This window comes from Crassostrea angulata, chromosome 3, assembly GCF_025612915.1.
Source record: "Crassostrea angulata isolate pt1a10 chromosome 3, ASM2561291v2, whole genome shotgun sequence".
Classification (NCBI taxonomy): domain Eukaryota; kingdom Metazoa; phylum Mollusca; class Bivalvia; order Ostreida; family Ostreidae; genus Magallana; species Magallana angulata.
The window spans coordinates 9,555,004-9,581,865 of record NC_069113.1 but is presented as its reverse complement, the minus strand read 5'-3'; the positions used below and the strand labels follow the sequence as shown (position 1 = coordinate 9,581,865).

The following is a 26,862-nucleotide window of genomic DNA, read 5'->3' as shown; positions in this document are numbered from 1 at the left end:
CGAGTAACACAGAGTGAATGATTTTTGTCCTCAAATTAAGCGTGCTTGCAGGGTATGGTTCCGGTTGGTTCCTTTTACATGTAGTTACATGTAATTATATACTTTTCCCATATTTCATTCGAAGAGCAAATGTGCATCTAAGGGATAATGTTGAAGTTAAATATTCAGAATGCACAATTTTGCATAAAAGAAAATAAAACGGTGATTATAATTGCCGTCAATTTTAAAGAAGAAAATGTACATGTGTGCCTCCAGATGGAATCGAACCAAGGCACAAAAACATCATATGTGACAGCCAGCGGCTTAACAGAGCTATCCAGAACTTACTATAGTGCACATCTTGGTGGAATATAGACCAGTATGATAGAAATCAGTTTTCGAAATTTGTGTCTTTTTTGTGCAAGATTCGACCCCAGGGCCGAGGTGCGCCTTAGAATTTATTATAATTTATTACTTAAAAAAAACCTTTCAAACTATCAAATAGTTTGTGGGTCCTGGAGAATATAGAGGTCAAAAACCATGCAGAAATATACCATTTTACTGAGAAAATGCTGTTTAAGCAAACTTTGAAGATAAATAATAAAATTGCAAGAGCAATATGAGGTTCAAAATGCAAAATTTTAATTAATTCGAAAAATTTAGAAATATATAGAAAAATAACCAAAAACACTTCGGTTTTCAAAAGTGATTTTTTCTGGGAAATGCCTCTATAGGTCAGTTCTTTTTATATTTGCAATACGTCCATTGTTTATGCTGAATGTCACTAAATGAAACTAAATTACTAAAGCATAAGTGTTTTGTTTATCTAAGAAAAGGGGGAGTGTACAGCCACGTAAATATACAGCACCCACCCAACAATGTATACATCAAACTGCTTGGATACTGCTTGGGGATAGGGACAAATGAGGTTTCATTAATTCGAAGTGGTTTTAAGAAGATAAATACTTGTGTCATGTTTACTCTGATTTAAGTTACATGTATATATGCATAATATACATGTACATGTATGCCCTGATTCTCCACAAAACAATATGGTCAATTAGATGTATATTCTTAAAAATTGCACCCCCCCCCCCCCCCCAAATATTTCATGTCGCGATTTCCCTTTGACCCAAATACATGTACACTGACTACGAAAATGATTTAACAAGACTGTATAATTATATTAGTTAATGTATTAATTCATTAAATGGTACATATATGTGTCCAGCCTATTGCAGTCACTTCCATGGGAGATCTTTATATATGGAAAACAATTATAAGCCTTAGGGTCAAGTTCAGATTCAAGTTCATTTATTTCACTCATAACATAAAATGTTACATGATGCGCAGAAGAATTATATACCAAAGTATAAGAAAAGCAGGATTTACAAAAAAGAAACAGAATAAAGTAAACGATGAATTTGTTATTAATAGTTGTTACGTAGGATGACCGACCAAATCAAATATTTTTCCAATTAAAGTACACATTTTCATAAGTATTACATGATTTGAAGATGACATAAGTGTTTTATTTAAGATGATAATTACTAAACAATTTTTTTTTACATGTGACAGTGCACTACATTCTAAAACATAATGAAATTCATAGCCAATTTGATTGTGACAGAACATTGTTTTAGACGCAATGGTACAATGTACTGTACTTTTATTTGATTATCTTCTTTTAAAATAAATCCAAAAAGACAGAATAAGGTTAATCATAAGAAGCTGATTACACGTCCTTCGCACACAAAAGAGTCTTCAAAGACTATTGATTATTGCTAAACTCATTAATGACATAAGGTTGAATTCTATCGGACTTTGGAAGATGTTGTCGGCTTTTATGAGTTCCAGCATAAAAAATAGTCGTCATTTATTTGACCAAGTTTTTGTCTGAGAGCGTATTTCAATACTATTAATCAAAATTGTGATTAATCAGAACATGAAGATAAGATAAAAAAAAAACCGACAATGCAAATTGCGGCTTTGTGTATTTCCAAATTAATCATACTGCTAAACATCTACGTTTGTGATCACCAATTTTCATCCAATGAATAAAGTAATTTACTAAACTATTTTATATGTGTAAGATTTGAGCCATATTCTTTTGGATTGACGTCTTTCTAAGAAAGAGTATATTAGAGCTAAAGTGTGGATACATGTATAGCTAACAAATTTAAATAAATTATAATCGATAAAATCAACTCCTGTCAGTACTTCAGTACTTTGATTATTATTTGCATTGCTTAAAGATTACATTTGTAATGATTACCTAACATTTTAGAGTCGGTTGTAAAGTTATAAGCAAGATACTATGTCCAGAAGTCTTTGTCATGTAAACAAGACTCGTGCCCTGTTTTTGTTTACATATGTTCAATATACTACTAAAAATCTTTTTCAACCTGATATATCTATCTTACTATTCATTTTAAGCGTGAATTAACAGTTTCTAACGTTTAAAACAATCATTTTATGTCTAAAACTGGAATTTTCTCTTCAACGGTCAAATTTAAACAAAAGCTTTGATTACATTGCAAAGAATTGTAAGCTCTGTAACTTGATTATGACTCAACAAATGGCACTCAAATTTTAGCTGCTTATTAAGAATGCCTTACTGAAGCATTGTTAACAATAAAATGGGAAAAATAATTTTTGACCAAAATCGTAACCATGTCCCTTTAAGGTATCCGATCCATAATAGCCCCAGATTTAATGAATATGAATGCATAGCAGATTTTCATGGACTATTTGAGTATCAGCATGTGAGAGCGGAGTACATGTATGTGTCCTTTTGATTTAATTCTATCAAAATCCTTCCTTAAAAATCTCTAACCGGGATTTTATTCTATCAAAATCCATCCTTGAAAATCTCTAACCGGAATAAAATTTGTTCTAAAAGTTTTTCTATTCCTTTTGATTAAATACAATGTCATCTTTCCACCAAGCATTTATTGATATTCTATAATTTACTTTTTCATTTTTAAAAATGTGCTTGGAATGTAGGCCTTAATGCAGTGTTTATTACTAGTAGTTAATTCCTGCTTAGGTAATAACATTTTTGAGAATTTTTCTTGGTAAATCCTTTTCTACTCTAAATTGGTTTGAATTAATAGAGTACCTATTATTTAATGCATAACGGATTTTAAAGGTTTAGATACCTTAATTTGCACTAAATATAATTTGTTACTGCTGTAAAACATTTTATTTCGATTGAATATGGTTCGTGGGATTGATATTTTATAGCTTCGCTTTTTGGTTCTAGGTCTATGAATACTAATTCTTAATTTGTTTGGAATGACAAAAGATTTCAAAGATACCCACCTAATCCACGAAGATGAACCACTGCACATTTAATTCATTCTACACCATCCGTGTTAACATTTTACTCTACATATGACCCCAACAAAAGTCGATACCTTACCTCTTTGCCATTAATTTAAAATTCATTTTAAAGTATTTGTATTGCATTGGACGGATGATGTAAATATTGATTTTTTTTTAAATAGACCATTAATTGCTTCCCTATTTATGTTATTCATGGGCTCTGGAATAAAGTTGCCTGGTCAATCTTATTATATTTGTCGTTGATATAAGGTGACCTCACGATAAGTCTCTGTCGCGCCATGCCAGTCCCATAAGTATTCTTGAAATTAATTCTGTAATAATTGCCTGAATATAATCAGATGTCTTCTCGTGGATTTAGTATTGATTTACACCATCTACCATTGTTCTATATTTCCTTCCTTACCACAGCTGGTGGTTTCAGTTCATTTTATTTTCTTCCAAATGACGGTGATCTATATATATGTATTGACTTTCTATCAAAAGTTATAACGTTTATGTATCATCATAAGCTGGTGTTCGTCCGCTCTTTCCGTCTTTTTGTCTCATTGGTATTCCGCCCAAATAAAACTAGCTTTGATGGGGTTTTTTCACCCATTTTCTATCAACTTATTACTTCGATTCATGTTTTGTTTCTATATTGGAAGCAATATGAAACGATTTTTTATTAGTTTATCCAGCCCCCCCCCCCTTTTTTTTTAAATCATGGCGTGAATCAAGTTAGAAAGCTTCTGATCTAGAAAAAAGTTTAAGAATCATGTGATGAATGTTGCAAGGATTCTGATCGTAAACAGGTCATGATTCCTTTGGGTAAAAATTGGTGTCATACTGCCAGTATTGACCACCCCCTTCTTCAGCTTAATAATACCCATTATTATTGTATATGGTTTTCGGGTCCGGAAAGCAATTACGTAGCTATCAGATCAAGCATGATAGCCTTGTAATTCAGGAACACTCAATTCTCTAGAGTTCTCCGCAAAATGCTTTCAATCAACCAATGACATCATCCACAAGATCACCACTGCGAGAGATTGGCGTGTGTGATGCTTGTGAAATATCACAACTTGCCGCGTAAACGAGTTTGTTGTCAATTTCTCGAAAACATTAAGTGTAATTTCGTTTGAAAAATAATACAACCGCTTCAGAATAAATCTATGTCATATTTCTAGTTAATATATTTCCCATTTTCCCTGAATTCGTGAAATTGACAAAATAGCGTATTCTTGTTAAAACAGAACTAGTATTTTTTTTTAATTTTAGATAAAAGGCAGTATCACAGAATACAACAAAGGCAAAGTCTATATTTCCCAGTGTATCAGTGTTTTGTTTTTTGTTTATGTAGACAATGGGTTACGCAATTTATTATTTCAAACTATACAAACACATATTGTACTGTCAACAAGAGATTTCAACAAATAATCATGCGTTGGATGAAATAGTCATCTGCAGTTGGTAACGATGCAATAACAGTCAATTATCCTTAGAATTCTCGAAAGATTGATTCTTTGTCATATGTTTATACCATATCCTGCATTGGCTGTCTGATCATAAGAAGAACTATAAATGGCCGTGTGGAGAATGCCAAATACAAAGTAAGTTGAGTTATAGTGTCGTCATTTTTAAAACCAATAAAGTTTTCAATAAAATTTTGCAGTGTAGTCAGTGAATCGACACACATGATGCTACGTGCCTGTTAAGAACACAAGAAGACGTTTTATTTTTTAAATAATATCACTGCGAAAAGTGTGAATGTAACAAAATATTTTGTTAAAAAAAATTGTTATTAACAAATAAATAAGAATACAGAAAAGGCTGAGTGATCTCCAAACCACCGGCTTATTTAAAGATGAGGTAATAATTCTGGTCGGGGCGCGGTCAAATCCATTGCAGCCGGAAGGATTTTTATAATAGATTTGATCACACCCCGACCGAATTTTTTACCTCATAATATTCAAAGAATGATTTTTTATTACTTATTTGTATATAATTTTCAGCAATACGATTAAATATTAGAATAGTAATTCATGTATGTGATTTTCATTTCTTTTGATAATGAAACCCCGCTTGTGCCCCAACAACACGTCATTTGAATTAATTGGATTGTACATTTTAAAATCAATTCGTAATGTTATCACAGACAAAGACACTAAAAACGTAAACATATACTAAGCATTGTTCGGTTGGTTTTAATTTTCTCTCTTGTGCGTTTTTAAATTCCAGAGATTTTTTTTCTGTTACTGTTTTGATTGCTGTTCAAAACCAGATGAAAATAAAATCTGTTTTAATCAGTAAATCATCAATTAAAATGGTGCATTCTAGTTTTTAGACTTCATAAATCTCTGCTAAGTGGTTTATGTTAACGCTTCGGCGATGATGAGTGGTTAAATCCATCAGCAAACGTTTTGGTTTGAAGCACCAGTTCAGCTGTTTCATTCCAATATGTCATTGTGCTCTAAATATTAGATCTACCAACTAACTATTGATCTATGAGTCGAAACGTTTTACAACCAAATCGAACTCATCGACAGAATTCAAAGAATGTCGTAAATGTTTTATTACAATTAAAAAAAAATCAGTAAACGTCACCGACAAAACAGTACATAAAACTCGGCTTATAAATCTATAGTGTTTATATTTTGTCTTGAGTTGTTGTTATGATTTATTTAGTCCAATGCATACAAATGCCCTGACCTCAGGATGTATAATGGAAGTGGTACAAATATATGTATACCTATGTAATCCTTTAAGTCGGAAAGCGTGGGAGAGCAACGAAACATGCTAAAGCAATATTTATTACTATTGTAATGATCCTGACCCCTAGTTTACTTCTGTGCATGTTGCGTAGAAAACAGACATCTGATTCATTTAGATTAGCATTTATTTATTTATTTATACGAACAAAGGATGGAAGTGTCCAATATTACATAGCAAAAACATAGGAAAGACCAGTTCCGTTGCAAATCAAAGTACTGAAACACTAAAAAGCACTACGCTTTACCGCCGTCATCTTCATCGTTGTTTTACAATTCTACGAAATAAATGTTGATCCTTTAAGTATAGTGATGTAAGTATTACATAATTTATTTCCTTAATAAATGAAACGAGTATTCATTTATCAGTGCAATATGCTCCGAGAATTTTCAAAATTGTAAACCTTGTTAAGAACAAATTCATTTTCTCATATGAAATGATTTTAATTGGGATATTCTCTGAAATTTTCAGTTACACATAGAGCCAAATACATTTACGATAACACAAAACTTTTGCTATTGTTTGGTCTACAATGAACATTTTATTTCAATTTAAAACTTATGACATATTGTGTTTATATTGTGTTTAATAAAAATGCCAAAAGTATTGAAAAATGCAATAAACAATGGTCACACTTGTCTTAAGGAAGCTGGGTGGTCAACAAATTAACCATCAATTCTGCCTTAAACTTTCTGCCACAAACTTGTAGATCTACATATGACATTTTGGACATTACTATTATTTTGTATTAATGTTTTAGTTTTAATAAATTTTGAACATTTTCCTATATATATATATCTTTGTCTAAAGGAAGAAAATATACCCTAAAAATTGTCTTCTATGGTATACCAATCTATCTTTGTCAACATAATGGATATGAAAGCATATAAACATATAATTGACTAGAAATTGCACAAAAGACATACAATTATCTTTTTTAAAAGTGCGGAGCACAACCATAACTACATGATCAGTAATTGACTAATTGGTTTGGTAGGGTACTATTAACTATAGCCTTTGAGAAAAAAAATAGCTGTTTATAAATTCACCTGAGAATGTATTTCAAGATAACTTTGAAATGGATATACTTCATGTATGTCAATGGTGTTTTGTTCACCTTCAAGTCTTTGAACTGTCAATCTGTATTGTATTTAATTATTGTTATTAATACATGTATGAACGGTGCTCCAAAGAAACTTGTCATCCACAGCGCAAAGCAATCATGACATTCAAACATGTTTTTATTAGAATTGTTTTTCTATAGAATCATTACAATAGAATACTAGTACTGAACGACCAGATGGTAGAGAAGTAGCCGTGGTTCAATATACTATTGGACAATTGAACACAGTGGAGGGTAGGTATATGACCGTGAACAGTGCATATTTGTTGCGCTATGCAGTCCACATATACATACATTGTACATGAATACACACGCATTTACTGGATATGCCAGGAATGCCAAGTTTATCGTTCTCAAAAATATTACATTAAAATAATAAAACGTTCTTTAGCATATACCGTATTTTAATTGAGGATGACATATTTACTAAGCGTAACATATTTGACGCTTGAATATCTATAAAAACTTTTAGATTTCAATCGGGGCCAAGTTTGAAAATATAAACACTTTTTGTACTAAAAATAAAGATAATATCATTGTACTGTTAAAAATATCATTTTAGTCGTTTTAAAAACACAACATACATGTAGTGTTTTCCATTAATAAGACACAAAAACAGTGTTTAAAAGGAAAACACTCTATTATCTTCCAGTCGTTTGTATATTATAATAGTATAACTACCGGTATATGATTTGTACAGTTTGATTGATACTTGCAATTTAAACCCACAGAGTTACGTATTAACCGGAAATCTGCAGGTTACTTTACATACAACCTTTTCAATGTTGCGAAAGGTGGATCGAGATCTAATTTATTGAGGGGTTTTCATCACTTCCCGACTGAGTGCATATGGGGCAAGCGTAGGAATTACAAATGTGCAATTGTTTATTTAATTTCACAACATTTAATTTCGCAACAAGATTGATAATATGCAATTTATCCTTTTAATGCATTACCTTTAATTCTGATAATATGTACAAAAACATCATATTCGTCTATAAATGATTAAATCACTTTGTGAAAAAAAAAATTACGTGTGAATTTATAAACTTGAATTCTTAAGTTCTTTTCACGATAAAAATATATTCAATATTTAAATATCGCTTTAACCCTTAACGTCAATTCTAAAATTTGATGGATGTTGTTTATGTCTCCGCGCTTAAATGATAATTAGCAAAGTCTGTGAGCCACAGAGCGTATAGATTGTTATGTGAGAATGAATCGTCAAACCCTGGCGTAAATACTGCCGATAGTGGTAGATCCTCTCAGTGTGCGATCGTTCATCTCCTTGCCTAAGCAGCTACTACTGGCTTAGGATTCAGATAGTCACTTGTCATCAAATCGTATAAATCGGAGCTTGAAGTGATGTCCGTGTTGTCCGACTTCAGAGAAACCTTAATTTGATGAACTTTACATGCAACCAGATTTATGCATTACTCTCAGGTAATCTTTATATTATAATTATATAAATCAGAATTCTGAACTTAAAAAAATAATTAATTCATTTTCATGGTTATGACAAGTAAAATGTCTAATTTTTTCTACCAAGATTTTCTTAAATAAAGGAGTAATTAAAGATTAATATACAATGGAACAGAATTATACTTGCTAAAAATGTTTACAAACATTTGTCTTAATTCAACGCCCATGAAGTTTATTATATGAGTGCGTTATTTCAATTTGTTGACAGTCACTCGGGGATGGCAATAATGCATATCAACTAGGAATTTGATTTGCTCTAAAAAAAATTACCCAACTCTTAAAATGTCAAAATTGATAGACCATATCAAAGCATGTATTTTGATTAAGTATTGAAACAAATTTTATTTCAGCTATTAGGCGTTAAAACATGACATTTATATTTTGTTGTATGACTTCCCCTGTTGAAAGTAAACAATATTTATTAAACATTGCCATGTTTTGTTGCATTAATATTTGAACGGATGTAAATATTTCCGTTCAGAGTACATGTCCCAAATAATATATATGTATATTCAAATGCAAGCTTTTTTCAGAATCGACACCATTTCCTATACATGTGGCTAAAGAGGATGTCTGAGACGGACGTTTCCTGAAATTCCACCAAGATGTACCTAATCACAGTAAAAGTTATTTTATCAGAACCAAAAATCATGAAGTCGTTTTCTGAAAGCCTTTGATTACCTTCATAGTAGAGTTCAAAGAAGAAGTAATTCCCTCATAATGAATGGATCTATAAACAATACAACGGAAGTTCGGGAAGATTTGTGTCCGCGCGTCGGCGTTGTTTCATGGTATTCTTGTATCTTTGAGTTGTATGCTCCTTCGGCTTTTTTTGTTGATAAATATGTTAGTCCGATCCTATACTTCATTGGTCTCGTTGGAAATCTTTTGACAATTAAAATATGGAGTCGAAGAATACGCAAGACGAACACTTCGGCATTGTACCTTACAGTTCTTGCAGTTTCGGACCTTGTGTTGCTGGCATTGCACAGCGTGATGGAACTACAGTTCACATGGAATGTGAGTACGTTGAACAAACCTGTCTGGTGTCCGACTTTCTTTGTGTTTTACATGTTTGCGCAGTATATGAGTCCACTACTTATAATGGGATTCACTCTAGAACGATTCATATCTATAGCAATCCCATTCAAAGGTGAGCGCTTTTCAAGGAGAAATCGGGGAGCTTTGGAGATTATTGCAATAATCATTCTCTCCCTCTTGCTAGCAGTGCCTCAGGTCTTTGGATGGACAGTGTTTCCAGATGGAGAATGCCAGGGCACAGGGATAAAGTTTTTTGAAATTTGGATCTGGGTCAGTGATATTCTGGTATTTGGCGCATTTCCGTTGGCGTCGTTGATACTGAATGTCTTAGTTATAAACGCAGTGTCACGCTCGATTAGGCTGCGAAGAGATACAGCTCCATCGTTCGAATTAAAGGGCTTCAGTAGAAAACTTTTGAAAACGAGGCCAAACGAACACACTAACCAACGAAGTTTACGAGTTTCCACGGTAACACTTTTATGTGTCTCTTTCTACAGACTCTTTACTGTTATTCCAGTTGCTATAATTTTTGCGCTACAATACAGAATCCCAACCGGCGACGAAACTCTATCCGTCAGTGAAATTGGGAAAGATTCCACATGGAAGACATTTTTTGACTATCTCATTGCAAAAAAGATAATTGACGAGGTCGGGCTATCACAATACTCCCTTAATTTTTTTCTCTATTATCTGACAGCAAATTATTTTCGGAACGAAGTATGTCGTCTTTTTCGGTCATTAACTGAATGCAGAGTTGGGATAACGGAGTTTCGAGGGCGAAGACGCGGTACGGAGAGTTCTACAAAAGGGACACTACTCAGTACGCGGAAGTCTTTCTACGACTAAACTGGCATTTGATTAGTGACGACATTTTTACTGGAGAGTTCTGTGATAATATGGAAATATTTTGTTGTCAATAATTGGCATTAATAACCATAAATGTTTTGTTCATATTTTGTTAATAATTTAAACGCCGATGTTGAAGGTAAAACTGTTTATTTATGAAAATATTTTGCTGTCAATAATTGGCATAAATAATTATGAATGTTTTGTTCGTATTTTGCTAATAATTTAAACGCCAATGTTGAAGGTTAAACTTTATCAACGGACTAATAAAGTAACACAAGTTGCTGTCCTTTAAAAAAGGACTACAATACGTGGACCATTTGCATGTGTTTCCAACGAAACGTGAAAGCCTTAAGATTATCAGAGATTCCACCGACTCTAGCCCTCTGCTTTTAACCACTAAATTTGTGCGTTGTATTACGTATACATGTATGTATAGCCCTGACTTTTTATCTCAGAATATAGAGGATTCATACTTCTAAAATAATTATGATCTATCTATGAATGAAGTTTGTGTGTATAGTATCAGGCATTCGGTGAATTCTAATATTTGTGCGCACATTACGATTCGCACTTCTTTGTTAACAATGCAGTGACAGCTTTGTGAAAATTAAAAATTTCATATTTTGATGCGTTTGTCTTGAGATTTAAATTTTCATATAGTGACATATTTATTCAATCATACTTAAATGCTTACAAAAATTTAATCGGGAAGTTTTCTAGTCTCGCCTACTATAAAAGTAAAGTTAAGTTACACGTGTATTCGGAAAACAACAAAACATTGCAAATTATGCTATTTGATGCATGTTGTAGTTTCGGCATAACATTAACTTATTTCATAATACTGATAGTCCATATCACATGTCAATCATTTCTTTAAAAGGAATACTTTGTTTCTGTACTGTTTACCGACAACTTTACAATTACAGCGCCTTTGAACTTATGTGTGCATACGGCACGGAATCCCGATCCCGATTCAGATAAACGTGTGCTAGCCTGGTTCCCTGAGCTACCCATTACGCACAGGAACCAGGCTAGCTCATGCGCAGGCTGAATTTTCCCCATAGCATCCGGTTTAACCTCGCTTATATATTTTCTGCGTGGACCTCAGGGTCCACGCAATAACCTCGCTTATATATTTTCTGCGTGGACCTCAGGGTCCACGCAATTACATTAGTTATCACATGTTCAGGTATACAATGTTATTTTCTCTTTTCTTTTATTTATCTATCAGAGCTGAAAGGTCAACAATTGAGCGAAATAAGCACATGTAAAATGAGTTTGCAAGCGAAAATAATTGCTGTAAAAGGGTGAAAGTCTATAACTTTTTTTAGATAATTTGTTTGTATGAAAAAATATTTGATACCGTAATAACCATAAATCGAACCAAGCAGCTTGAAACATTAGTTCCAATTGAATGCACCTCTATATAGGTATTGACATCATTGTTACCCACTACATTAATTAACCAATTACACATGTACCAGTCAACTTGTGAAGGGGATTGTACACCCCATACCTTGCCTTCCAGTGATCTCACAATTTTTAATTACTTCAAAAATGCTATCTAACTGCTTGGTATGATATTTATCAATAGGCTCACAATTGGAGGACATGGTGACGAGTAAGTACTACTAATATATAGTTACACCTACAGTCTTTAAATCGTTTGATTTTAAATAAGACCAAATTAAAACTGAACTTAATTCACATTGACATCGTCTGTAAAATGCCACTGTGCTGTACTTATTCCCATAACAACAGGTAAGCTAAAGGAATGAGATACATATTGTCACGTACATGTAAACCTTGTATAATGTAGGTGTGAATACGAGCATAAATTAGCACTCAATAACTAACTGTGTGGCATGACAGAAGTGATCAGTAACGTACAAATGAGCACTTCAGGAACACGGTGCCGAATAATAGTTCCTGTGCCACTGTTGTTTTTAGGCAGGCTTAATTTCCAAAAAAGATTATATATTTTTGCACATACCATTCTAAAAGAAATTTATCTCCCTGGAATATATCAGCCGGTAGACCTAAAGTTGCCAAGCCCATATCTTAGATCTAAACTAGATCAAACTTGAAACACTGAAAATTCTAAAATTAATGTCTCAGGTTTACTACCAATCTGTCATGGTATAAAGATGTATGAAGTTAAAAACGAAGGCATATTTAGTTGCATATTTTAAACCAAGGTTGTCAGATCAAAAGTATCTACTTGATGGTTACATGTAACTCGCTCTACACTTTCCGCCATGACGTTTATAAGTCAACCCGCGTACCTGGAGCATCCCGTTCTGAAGTGTTTTTTTTTTTTAAATCAAAACTGAAATTGCATCAAATTATTCTTTTTTATTTATTAACTTTTTTTCTATTAACCAGAGATTTCCAATCAGGCAGACTTTGTGTAGTTTATTCGCAAAATGTCTTAATTCATAAGTAAAGATGTAACCAGAAAGGTGGCTGGAGCTTTGTTTACATATGTTTAAATATGAGCTATATATTTCTTTAACAACGGATCTTTTTTAAAAAAAGATTAAGCATTTAAAATACCTTAGTACATGTACAGCAATTTAAACATTGAAATTAGAAAAAAAAAGTTAAATTTGGTCCTATATTTTACCCCATTTGAAAAAAAAGTGCGTTGTAAGACTGCACAGCGTTGTAAGACTGCACTGCGTTGTAAGTCTGCACTTTTTGTCAATATTTAAAGACCGGATGTGATCTGTCACATGTTAACAGGTCTATGCATTTGATAATGCAGTGATTGTAGAATCAAGGACCGGGAGTTGATTCCACTTATGACCGATCAATTCAGTAAATATTGGTAAGCATCATGATTGCTCGTCGTAGGAAAGTATAAAAAATATCAATAAGGCGAATTAATGCTCTTACAGAAACAAATTAATTAGTCAAATGAATAGACTGTGTTGCTTGTCTCTAAATCTAAATCAATTCTTGTCGTCCAGATATATATATATATATATATATATATATATATATATATATATATATATATATATATATATATATATATATATATATATATATATATATATGTGTGTGTGTATATATATATATATATATATATATATATATATATATATATATATATATATATATATATATATATATATATATATATATATATATATTGCTATATTTATCGAGAAAGTGATGATGTGTACCGTTTAGATAGTCCCTTTCACCTCGTATCTTGTGGTTTTCAGCATATGTCAATTACTATCAATCAAACCCACGTTGCCAAATAAACGATATAAGATTAATTAGCCAAGGTATGTGAACGGGATTTTTATATATTTCAACTACGATACAATATAGGTAAAGTGAAGTTATTCTCACAGATGTTTTTAGCTGCACTGTCTCTATAAGTTGATGAATGTAACAGGTTATTTTCATAGAAACCTTATGTTAGGCATACTAAGTCTTGTATTCTGTAGATTTTATTTTCAAATAATCATTTTTATAAGTTACTTACCCTTTTTATTTTTTACATGTAACTTTAAGCTCACGGTATGGCTAGTCGAAGATTTCGCTTGCCAATTATCAGGGTTTTTTCTGCTAATTATATCTAACATTGTCAGGAAATAATACTAATTAACCTGAAATAGCGCATTTATTGTTATACAACCTCTGGGTTATGCTATCCACAACAATGGGAATACAAAATCTATCTAAATTTTGTATATAAGATATCACCGCTTTGTGTGCCTTGACATACATTTATTACAGTGCCCAATGCCTACTTTAATTGTATAGTCGTGTGTACGGCATTACTGGACATTTTGTATTGAATAGTATGCCTCATAATTAAGTCAGTGCCAAGATAGCATTTTTGCACCCGTCGAATGATAGAACATTTTGTTATTTGGGTATCATTTAATATTTCTTAGTTTGAACGGATACTGACGCTTCTGATTGGTCGAAAGTTTCTTTGATACCTGCACTGCATCAATAAAATTTCCAAAATAAACACTGTCAACAAAATGTTAAGATGTGTCTGTTTAATTGTTAGTAAACAAAATAAAACTTAAAATGATGGACATTACACAATTATTAAGGTCTTCCATTTCCAACGGAAGACCTTGTTGTTATTGCTTCGTTTCTTTTCCTCTATTATTGTTTTTTTTCTGTAACGTTTTCTCAAAAACGATTCAGCCGATTTTGATTAAACTTTCATATCCTATTTATGACACAATTTGTAAGAAAATAACACGAGTTTGTTTTTGGTCGTCACTTCCGGTCCCGAGATATTCAAGGAAATGAAAAACTTTAATTTTTAAATTTTTTGACTTGAATTTTTTATAATGTTTCTATTCGATAGAAATGCTCTCAAAACTTCAGATTATGAAATTTGTTTTAAAATCGCTCCACGCATTCTCAAATAATAGAAAAGAACAACTATCCCTATAGTCTACTTTATGGTGCACTCAAACGAAAGACCTTTCGTTGCTCGCAACGAGCGTCTAGTTATTCAAGAAATAGAAAATTAAGTGTCCTTTCACGATTTCGTCTACTTGAGGCAACGATCAACATTTACGGTGAGGCTGGCTATTCCAAGAATAATTTTAATGAACTTAAAGGCATAAACACTTTCAAGGTAACACTGTTGTTCAAATTTGCTGACGATGAAATTTAAATTAACACACGTACATAATTCGTCATGAGAATAAAGCGCTGTAAAGCAAACTTTAAGCTCCTTCAGCGTATACCTAGCGGCAGATGTATCATTTAAGTACCTCACTCTAGATACAACAACATTTACAAAAGTCGAACGTGTATTACATATATTTTATTCTTTGTTGACGTATCAACTATTTTCGTCCACGATCGCGTCTCCTTGCATTATGGTTATGCCTAGTTTAATATTCCAGCGATCTAACTCGCATTAAATCATTTTTAACGAATGTTGCTTCAAAATGAAAAATATTACAACCCATTGCATGTGTTTCACTTTAGTTTTCAATTAAGCCTGTTCAGATTTCAAGTGTCTATTTGTGTTTTAAATTAATCCATGAAATTCAGCTTAATAGCTCTCCATCAGCTGGAGGCGCATCCATTTTGAATATTGTTTGATGGAGTTGTTGTGTATTCAAACGCGACGCTTCAGTTACATTATTTACGTTTTTGATGAGAGACATTTCATTTTTTCGATAGAAGATGTTTTATCGAATGATAAGAAATGAATTCAATAATTTTCTTTTGGTACACATATCAAAGTAAATTAGCCGGAAAACTTCGTGCGTAGCGCATTGATGAATAAGTGTATATCGTTAATAAGTAATAAGTAATGAATAATACTATTTATTATATGTCAATTTACATACGTATATTAAACGTTCTAGACATTTCTACTCAGCTAAAATATTAAATTGATATAAATATTGGTTTGAATTATTTGAAATCCAACACGTTTGCCTATTAGCTATAAGCTATCTCCATTTATTATTGTAGTTATAGTTAAAAGGGCACACAGTACTCGTATCAAAGCATGCCAAATATCCGCTTCAAATACTAATGCGATGAATGGAATTAATTCGGTTAAAACTAAATCAGCTTCAAAGTGCTAACACCAAAGACACTTGAATTATGAACATTATATTTTCCTTTTTATATTTTTTACTGTGTGGATATGTTTATCAAATCCATACTTGCGCATCGAAGCAATGATTCCCCTGTACGGTCGTATATTATAGCGGGAGGAGGTAATTATAAAACAAAATAGAAGTGAAAAAAGATTACATCAATTTAAATGTATATGGGACAAAAATTTTAAAAAAAATATTCACGCTTAAAAAGGAGAAAGTGTTGAAGTAGCATTCATGGTTCAACTGCCTAATACGAAATGTTTTAAAAAGGATATTTTAGGTTTTATGTATCGAACTGTAGCTCTATGGCCTGCCAACCCCTATTTCTGTAGATCTTAAGTTCTAAAGCCAAATTTAATATGAGACATCTTAGGGTCATTCTTCACTCTATTTAGATTTAATGAACCAGGTCTATTACTGTTCTTATTAAATTGAAAATTTGAAGAAAAAAAACCTCGAACAATTGATACTCTGCATTGGATCATTAGGTTCCTTTTTTGATAAATTTGACTGATTACTAGTATCTATGCTATAACACGATAGCTATCACTCCACTCCCTAATTAATAGTGAAAGGAGCTGAGAAGACATATAATCAGGTAATCAATATCTACAGAGATCTTACTCTCTTATTGATTGTTTAGAGATTTCTCACCTCACTTCATTAAATATCCCTACACGTCCAAGGAAATGGCCCTTGCTTTCTTTGTATTAGATTCTTTCTCCATAGCGAGCCGTTTGCTGATTTTTTTTCTGCAAACAAAACAGTTGTCTTACTAGCATTTCAAATAAGAGGGCATACTGTACTTTTTTTTATTTTATATGCCACCGAAAACAATGAGACATCTTTCTTTTATGTTGCGCATTTTCGAAACACAAAATATCCATCTAGTATATAAATGAAATATTCAAATCAAATTATTTTTTTCATAAATATCCGTCTTAATTGCATAGTATAGCATTCTCATAATAGTTGAGGACGAATTTGAAATTATGTTGAAAGGAGATTGTAAATATTTTTTTTCATCTATGAAAGAAACAAGCAATTATTCTTCTTTTTTCGTTTTGAAGAAAGCCAAAAAAGTTTAACTGATATTTTCTTTCAAATTTCTTAACATTTGAGTATCTTTGGTAACCCTAAAAATAGATAAATTTTACAATATAATACCTGTAAAGTTTAGCCTGTACTACAGTAACTTGTATATCGCAGCAAGTAACATGTTTGTGTATAACATGAGCTATGTCTTTTTAAGTTTAACCCATTTATAAAAGCGATTGAACACATTGTACCGACAGAAGAGCTAGCTTCAAGAGAACTACACATTTGAAACTTCCCCAACATGCTTTCGATCTGTTAACGAGGTGATATGGGCAGAGAAGCATAAGAAGATAGTTAGAACTGGAACTGACATGGTAGACACGTGCGATACGTACGTGACTATGGGTGCTTTCCATAAACGTTGCCTCGCCGGCGACGTTATATGGAAGCGGTGATCGTTAATCGAACGGTTTGAACTCACAATGCTCAGGACGATTGCAGTTTTTAAAACTGATATTTATCTCAAACTTTGGTCCAGACATTTCGGCTATTTGCAGTCTTAATGTTTTTCGATGTAGTAGGGCAAACTTTAGTTACAGACATCCAGTTTTGTAAAATATGGTAACCTAGAGGCCATATTGTTTCCTAATCGGCAATGATAAAATGCGTTGCCATTATCGCTCGCCGGCGACGCGCGTTCCAGCGATCGGCGACGAAAGCAACACCGGCAAATCCGGCGATGCCAGTTAAATGGAAAGCACCCTAAATAAGGAATCGGTCAAATTACTGTTGTGATTTTAATCAGGATATGTACGAGTTTAATGGATGTGTTTGCTCCTTTGACATATTTGAGATTATAAAGTTAGTAACGTACAGTATATAAATAGTGCCTGTTTGGGAGGGTAACTGTTGAAATTGACACCCCGAGGAAACCATTGTCAACCGACGCGAAGCGGAAGTTGACAATGGTTTTCGAGGGGTGTCAATTTCAACTGTTATCCTCCCAAACAGGCACTATTTTTTTTATTATACTGAATGTCTTAATTTTTTGGATTTTTTTACTGCTTTTATATAGAAATGACGTGAATTCCACGGGGAACCGTACGCGCATAATTTACGCGCATGTAACAATTCGTTGCTAAGTGTGTTGCTAACGGTGAGGGTAATAGAACAGATTATCAACTGCGTCTAAACCAATCAGATTTCAGTATTTGACATGAAAGTATAATAACAGGTGTTGTCGACTCAAAGGCATGATTTTTGTCTTTTATCTCTATGCTAAATCATTATGATTTTTGGGGGGGAATGAATAAAAGCTTAAGTTTATATAACATAGAAAAAGTCCTGATTAGTCCATGATTTCGAATTCATTTTAATATTTTTTTTCTTTAATTCATTCAGTTATAATTCATTTGTATAGGTAATTCAAAGCTACCAGAGAAAACTATGAATTCATACGGGCTACTACTGTGACCTCTTAAATTTGGACCAAACCTTCTGTCATGAAAAATGTTTTAAGTATGGAAAAAATGTAAGGTTGTGTGAAATGTTACTGAACAAATTATTGGTTTTTTTTTTTATTCCGAAAAAAAGAACAACTTTATAATTCAGTGGTTACGTATTTTAGTAAGTCATTACACGGAATTCGATTTTTTCGTAAATTTTATTTACGTAACATGTTTGTTTATGATGACAATCTCCCTTAAACCTGGCAGTAATGCGTATTTTATAATTCAAAAGCGGCTTTTAAACTACAACCATGCATTAAACCATGAAATAAACATCGATATGGAATTCAATATCAAATTGTAAAATTCACTTTCCATTTTTGATCAAAGAACTCTACTTACTCTGATCACTACGCTGATAATAAACATTACTGGTAGACAGGGAAAAATAGAAGGTTACACGTTCTGCCTCTACCCCTGCCTGTCTGATGCAGACAAGGTACAGAAAATTATGCTACTAAGAATATATCTATCCTGTTTTGAAAACATCAAAAGCAATTTGATATTATAAGCGGTTCACAGTTGCATAAATTCCCACCCATTTTTAATAAACATTTTACCTCCATGTTAACTACAAAGTTAGATGATTATATTTTGATTCTTAAATTGCATTGATTTATATAGGCTACATGTACTTGTACCTCATATAATATTCAGGAAAAGTAAACGCATGAATATATATTTTTTGTATTTCCTTGTTTCTTTTGCAATTAATTATGATACTACATGTATGCTAACAGGACACCTTGGCAACACTTTACATAATACCGGTATTTCTCGGTTGTAAACGGTTAGCTTATACGCTAAACGGTTTACGTCATGTAACCAAAACTATTATGTTACCCGGAAGCTTTGCCAAAGTGCTACCTATGATGAATCAAAGTATTGAAAGTACTGAAAGCCGATCTCCATTTAACGTAATTGTACACTTTTTTTGGAACAAAAATGACAAATTCACATTTTCTTTTATGAATCTGATATAATGGTTGTTCTTTTCTAATAAAGCAAGCAGTTTCTGAGTTTTGACAAGTTGTTAGAAAAAAAACACCATAATCCGGTATTACAGGAAGGGAAAGATATTAGCCAGTCATATTGTAAATAGCCTGGTTCTCGAGGCCTTCCGAAGAGGAATCATTACCCTTTGTGCTGCTTGCACTTTAGAAAGCATTGGGACCCTGGCTAATACCGTAAAATGTTGATTTTTTTCAGTTTTATGAAATTTTAATTGCAATTTCATGTATTCCAAACAAGCTTGCTATCCGCTTTCAAGTACTATTAGTACTTTGATTCAATGTCTTTCCTGAGTAGTTCCAGAGGAGTTAAGTTAGATATCTTGGGTTGGATTGATTGACTTGAACGCCATGCCAATTAATGATAAATAAATGACAGCTGAAGACGGTTTTGTGGCAAGCCTCTGTCCTTTGAAAAAGTCGCCAGTGACTGCAAACTAATTAGTGTCTGAAAAAAATAATCTTAGAAAAAACATATCTAATTTCCTTTGTGTATTATTGTAGAATATAATCATAGTTAAATTCATAGAAAAAACTTGCACCTGAGACCTTAACCGTAAAAAAGAAAGACGGGTTTCATATTAATACATTGAATCAAAATTGATTCAGTCACCACATAATAAGATTTTATAAAAGGGTTTCTTTTTATTAAAACTGAACGGTCACGATATTACTATACATTTTCTATTTATCGTGTTAATTTCCTCGAATGTCTGGGTTTTTGTACTTAAAAAGAATCACGTTTATCCTACCCTGGGCGAATTATGAGCCACCGCGATTTGTTTTGTCCTTGTCTTGAAAGTTTTGGAATTTTTCGCTTATTTTTTTTCTACACTATTAAGCATAAATTTGGTGCATATAATCTGTAATGCATGGTTATACAATCATGTACATCGTAGCCAGAATGACACAGATAAATTACATTAATTGTATAAAAATGTTCTAGTAGGCATCAATCAGACAAACTAGCTTTATGATTGTTGTGACCAAGAATAAAATTCATGGACCCAGAGTTAAAGTTCCTTGTAATAGAATGGGGTTCCATTGGCCACAGAGAGGTTTTCCTATCCCTTGTTGTGAGTGTATCAAAGCATACAAACTAATCAAATGGTTGGGATGAGCAAGAGTTCATCTTCCAAATGTATGACATTCATGGTCCCAAAATCATTTGTTCTGGCTTTAAAGCGTATACTAATGGCCATATTACGAGTTTGTAAATATATTGAACTATTTAATTTACTAGATTAAACAAATATGTTGACTTTTTTCAATTTTAATTTTTTTTTATATAACAAAGTTTTTCCGTGCATAAAAACTTTAACATTTTACCTTTCTATTTATCGTCTTTTTATCAATCTTTAATTACGCAATAATAATATTATTTGGTCATTTTCTACAAAACTTTTCCCCAGCAGTAAGCCAAAAAGCACTGTTTTGTTGACTTAAACGTCGAAAATTAAACTTCTTTGTTCACGTAAAAAAGAAGTTCAACACAAACAACTCAGTTCCAGGTTTTCGTATAATGTACGCTTCGCCTTTGTCATATGCCGCAATACCTTCAATTCAGAATGCTTGCTCAAGTTGCTTGTCACTTAGAGTATTCTGAAACACTAAAAAAGTATTCTGGGTCCCAGTAGTTTTCATACATGAATTTCTTGCTTCATCAAGTAAAAGAAATTACTTTTAATCTTTATCAAAGTGAACATATGGTAAAATAAGTTATTTTTTTAAAGATCATACCTGTATGTAAACTCACCCATGAACAATGTTATCTACCTTTGTTTATAATATTTTGGTAGTTTGCGTAAGACTTCTTTACAGAAAATAGCATTTACATATCACATTCAACCATTTAGTGTAAATTATTTTTGATATATTTCAACCTTTGCCAGTTAATCAGTTTCAATTCACATTTTTATTGTGTCTAAATTAAATATGAAACTGTCGCTTCATTGTTGCCATAAAAAATTGTACAAAGGTATTGTACTTTGATTTGTGAATTAGTTACAAATATGAGTTATATGACAGACAGATAGACACAGGAATTAACAATTTAAACCTTAAGAAAATATATTCGCTTTTGAGAATATATTGATTGTACCAATTGCATATGTTGAGTTTGACTGAGCTCCTACAAATCATACATTAATCGAGTACCCTATTCATCCATTTAAATGTGTTTTATGTAAATGTCACATGCCATCTTTTGGAAATATAGGTCCCCAAACAAAAACATTAAAATTGATAATTTGAAGAAATCAAACAAATATTTATAATTTGAACTATTATTTAGTTATGATTTTAATACGGTATGAAGTTGAACACATGCAGAGACTTTAAACATAGGTGTCGGAACGGGGGGGGGGGGGGGGGGGGGCTAAGCCACTTTTTGCAAAGTTAGACCTAACCATTAGGCACATAGCATCAGAGGGTTCACCACCCCCCCCCCCCCCCCCTTTTTCTCGCAGCAAAGATAATTGTTCCTAAATTTCCCTTGAAAAGATGGAAATAATGAGAAGTTGGAGTCATAGGTATACTACCAGCAACCCCCCACCCCCAGCCCCGGATAAGGATTTTCATTATTTTGGGAATAAGGTTTTTGGGTTTGTTTTTTTTGCTAGTCAAGATTTCAGAGGATTAGTCTAGCCCCCGCACTTTCAGTCTTTCAATTTGCTTCCGACGCTACTGCTATAAAAGTAAAATCTAGGTCAAAGTTTAAAAATTCTTGCTTTACTGGTGGCTTCAAAGGCCAGTACCTAATGAACACATAAACATATGTTACAAAATTTTGGATTTATAAAATTATAACGCAAATAAAAAAAATTATAGTAATGTCATCTTTTCAAAACTTTACATACAAATAGACATACATTTAATGTCTCATTTAAAAGTAAAACAAGTAGGAGTCACATCTCAAAAATTTAAGATAAAGCATGAAATAAGATGATTTTAGGCCAAAATAGGAGTTAATTGTTTTTAACTTCAATGAAATATAAGCTAAATATGCTAAAATATATCGATAGAAATATCAAAATAGTGTTTAAATGTGTTTAAAGAACATCGTGAATATTTTAGAAATAAACCCAATATCTATTCAAGTTATACTCGTATAACCTGGGTTGGGGCAGTATACGCTTTATGATCTGCGAAGCGGATTATAAAAAAGCGTAAATTGCTTCAACCCAGGTTATACGAGTATAATTTGGGTAGATATTGAGTTCATTCCTTATAATTTAATTTTCTATTATTTACCGTACACATTGAGTGCGTTTTAACTTTATGAATGATATTTATCTGTTCAAAATTCAAACGTTACGTCAGGCAGATTAGTACGTTTTTGACGTTAGTGCATTGTGACGTGTCCTGTGAAGTGCAAACCAGTTTATACAAATCTAATTAAATTTTTCTACCCAATCAGATGCTGCATTACAACCAGAATTAAATTATATCGTAATACACAAACTATCTAGAAGTTTGGTCTGCGCTGAAAATTAGAAAGCGAAATAAACAGTACTCTAAAACTAGTGAGTTTTGTAAATTGGTTTTTTTTTTCCTTCTTGAAAACCTTCCGCCACAAAATATAACCCTTCATTAAACTCTGTAGAAATGTAATTTGTTTTAAACAATTTATCCAGTAAAGTTTATTTGGCATAGTAAAATATAAATATACTACTAGAATCAATATGTGATGCAGAATTTCAGACTAGAGGTGGCCCAAAAGGGCTACCCAAAACCTAAGTAGCGAACCTCTTTAAGTGTGGTCCACAAAAGCTTTTTTGTATTTTAAAGGGGCATGGTCACGATTTTGGACAAAAATTATTTTTCCAATTTTAATACTTACAATGCTTCAGAAAGGCATTTTCAATAAGCAACCGAAATTTGAGTGTCATTTGTTGAGTTATAAGCGAGTTACAGAGCTTGAAATTCTTCGCTATTTAAACAAAGTGTTTGTTTACGTATATATTTTGAACGTTGAAGTAAAATTTATAGTTTTAAACCTAAAATGAATGTGTTAAACGTTAGAAAATGTATATGCTTTATATAAATGAAAAGATAGACAAATAAGCTAGAAAAATATTTTTTACTAGTATATTGAACCTATGTAAACAAAAACAGGGCACGAGCCTTGTTTACATGACAAAGGATTGTGAGCCCTGTATCTTGCTTATAACTTTACGAATGACTTCAAATTTAATTTGATAATTAGATATGCATTTCTAAAGCATAGTAAATAATAAAATCATAAAAATAAAAATTGACCAAAATCGTGACCATGCCCCTTTAATTGTCTAGACAACCCAACCGTGTCTAAAGGCGTATGATTGTAAGTCTTTGTGTTTTCATTACTAGCATACAGGTGGTTGATTTTTCTGTCCTTCTGATTTACAAATACTTAATAACAGCTGTGTACTCGAGGTGTAAATTTAAGATGTGAATACATGTATATGTTTATGAAGTATTGGACAGATAGAGTAACTTGTTGTATTTCTAAAAATGAAATGACTGAATGCTAAACCTTTGGTCAAGATGATTTTCAAAGAATCATAACAATACACACTAAATACATGTAAGAAATATTAATGACATCCATTTTTGTTTCACCATAACCATGATTTTATGGGAGTGACAGCTCACCAAGGGGTTTAAGACTAGCAATATATTTAAACCATTCCTGTGCGTGACAAGTGTGTATCCAGAACCTTATTATAGCTTAATTGGTATTATCTAAACATTGGTTTGAACTCTATTTTTAAATGACTACTAGTAGTTCTAGATCTAGTTAGCTGTAAACTTTTCCTAACCCATGCTACAACCTGCCTAGCCTTTTACTTTGACTATAGAAAATTTAAAATTCATTAGTCTAAAAACATTAAGTCCTGTGCGTTTTTAACATCTGATATTATAGTCTCTAAAATGAGAAGTATACATGTATTTAACTGATGTTGGTTTGTCTCAGGTGGATTGTGTGTGATACAGCTAAATGTATACGCAATAGGACTTTTAATAACGAACATATACAAACAATCATAGCACAACTTAAATATTCCAAATAAAAGTTTTACGATGGACAGGTTAACGAAGACATTCCTCATTTACCTTTATATTAGAATAGCGTAAAAGTTGTCACTGACAGGAGATTGAGATGGTAGGTTTGAGGGGATTTGGACAAAAAAGTGAGGGTATGATTTATCTCATACATTGTATACTTTCAGCTTTCGTTTCGAAGACGAAAATGTAAAAGTTGCCTTTAGGGACAATTTTGGCTTATCTGCTTTAACTAGCTTACGAAAGGAATGTGTTCGTCCGAAACATTTTCGAAATAATACGATGTATTAGTTTTTAACGCTGTTCATAGGTCATTGTCTTACATTTACTGTATCGCGTTACATTAGCCTAAAAAAATTAAGAAATACATTTTAAAGAAAACAATTACAGCTAGTATACAGGTGGAAAAAATCCAATGAACCACAAAACAATAAAGACTGAAGTCAAGGCACATATATGTAAAGTTCAAAATTTCTCGTTACAGAACGTCCATATGTATCACCTAGTTGTGTACATTTTGTATATCGCCGTACAAGCGAAAACCCTATACTAGTAGACATGACCGATAGAATCTGTGTTTGTTTTGAGAAACTTATTAAAAATGACCACACCTTATTAATATAGTACTTACTTGGACATGTTTTCGCTTATTTATTATATTGGATCGATTGTTAGGGACTACAAGAAATGCAAAGGTTTATGCACAGTGCAAAAATTGTACATGTGTTGGACGTGAATGCGAAGTAAGTCAATCGTTATTGAAATACTTCAGTTGTGAGAGTAATGAATTAATTCCACATGTATATTGTCTACCATTGACACTATCAGATGCAGCTCTTTGTTTCAAAGAAACTTAACTGTGCGTAAATCTCTATTTCCAAGTGTTAACCATCACAAATCAATTTGTTTTAATAGATAATTAATGTAACTCCCTTATCCACTGACCGGAAAGAAATTTGAAAACATTAATTATTTTAATATACTAGAAAAAATCTATCTTTCTTCAAATGCTCTTTATCCCATGTTTTCAAATTTGTTGAAATTCGCAAATAACACGGTGCCAGATAATTATGCCAGTGCCAAGGTGGCATTTTTGAACACGCTTAAGCAGCATATATCGAAAAATTCAAATATGCCATATGATAGACCATTGCTTAAAGAGTTATCAACCACCTTTGTTATCATTGTATCTCACCTTTCAGGTGAGATATTTACCTTTCGAAAATAAATTCCTTGGGAATTTCCTTAGAAAATCAATATTCCTATAGGTAATTTGAAATTTCCCTTCGGAATACAAGAATTTCTTATAGGGATTTCAATTCCGATAAAATCCGATAGGAAAACTTAATATCCTATAGGAAAACTACATGTCTGAATCAATTCCTACAGGAAATACCATTCTCCTATAGGAAATAAAATTCCTATCGGACATTTTAAAAAATACTATAGGATTGCCAATATTTCCTGTAGGAGAATCAATTGTCCTATGGGAATTATCATTTTCCGATGGGATATTAATTTTTAAAGGTAAATATCTCACCTGTCAGGTGAAAAACACTAAAAACAAAAGTGGTTATATACCTTCTAGACAATGGTCTATCATTTGGTATACATGGATTTTTCCGAAACTGCATCTTAAGCGGGTGCAAAAATGCCACCTTGGCACTGGCAAAATTATCCGGCACAGTGTTAAATGCACAAGCACGGTAGGGTCTTCTGGCAAAGAGAGGGGAATTGTTTTCTTCCTTTTTGTTGGGTTTAAGTGCTTGATCAGAACAAGATACATGTATAATGATGGGCGAATGGTTATTTTGTTGTTCTTTGCGAAAAAAAAAATATCAGGTACATACTGGCGCTGCACATATATGACATTTTATATTAAAATTGTATCTAACAATTAAAAAGATGTACAGCGTACATGAATACCGGAAACACTCACCTCTGAAAAAAATTATTGCAAATTTTATAATTCTAATTATAGGGTCTCAGTGTATTTGATGAATTTTTTTATTCCATTTGTCCATATTGCCTAAGGACAACAATTTGACCAGAGCTGTGCTACTAATTGCTTGATTTGT

General features: G+C 32.4%; 1 protein-coding gene across 1 annotated transcript; it reads left to right on the top strand.

Moving 5' to 3' along the window:
- Window positions 1-8,425: 8,425 nt before the first annotated feature.
- LOC128177071 (rhodopsin, GQ-coupled-like) lies at window positions 8,426-11,686 on the top strand. The gene is made up of 2 exons (XM_052843593.1): window positions 8,426-8,641; window positions 9,214-11,686. Exon 2 carries the CDS (start codon window positions 9,401-9,403, stop codon window positions 10,565-10,567), a length of 1,167 nt encoding a protein of 388 aa, XP_052699553.1. The 5' UTR covers window positions 8,426-8,641; window positions 9,214-9,400; the 3' UTR covers window positions 10,568-11,686.
- The last annotated feature ends 15,176 nt before the right edge of the window (window positions 11,687-26,862 follow it).

What these genes read in the sequence shown, in the direction of transcription:
- LOC128177071 (XM_052843593.1), top strand. Translation starts at nt 9,401, where the DNA reads ATGAATGGATCTATAAACAATACAACGGAAGTTCGGGAAGATTTGTGT.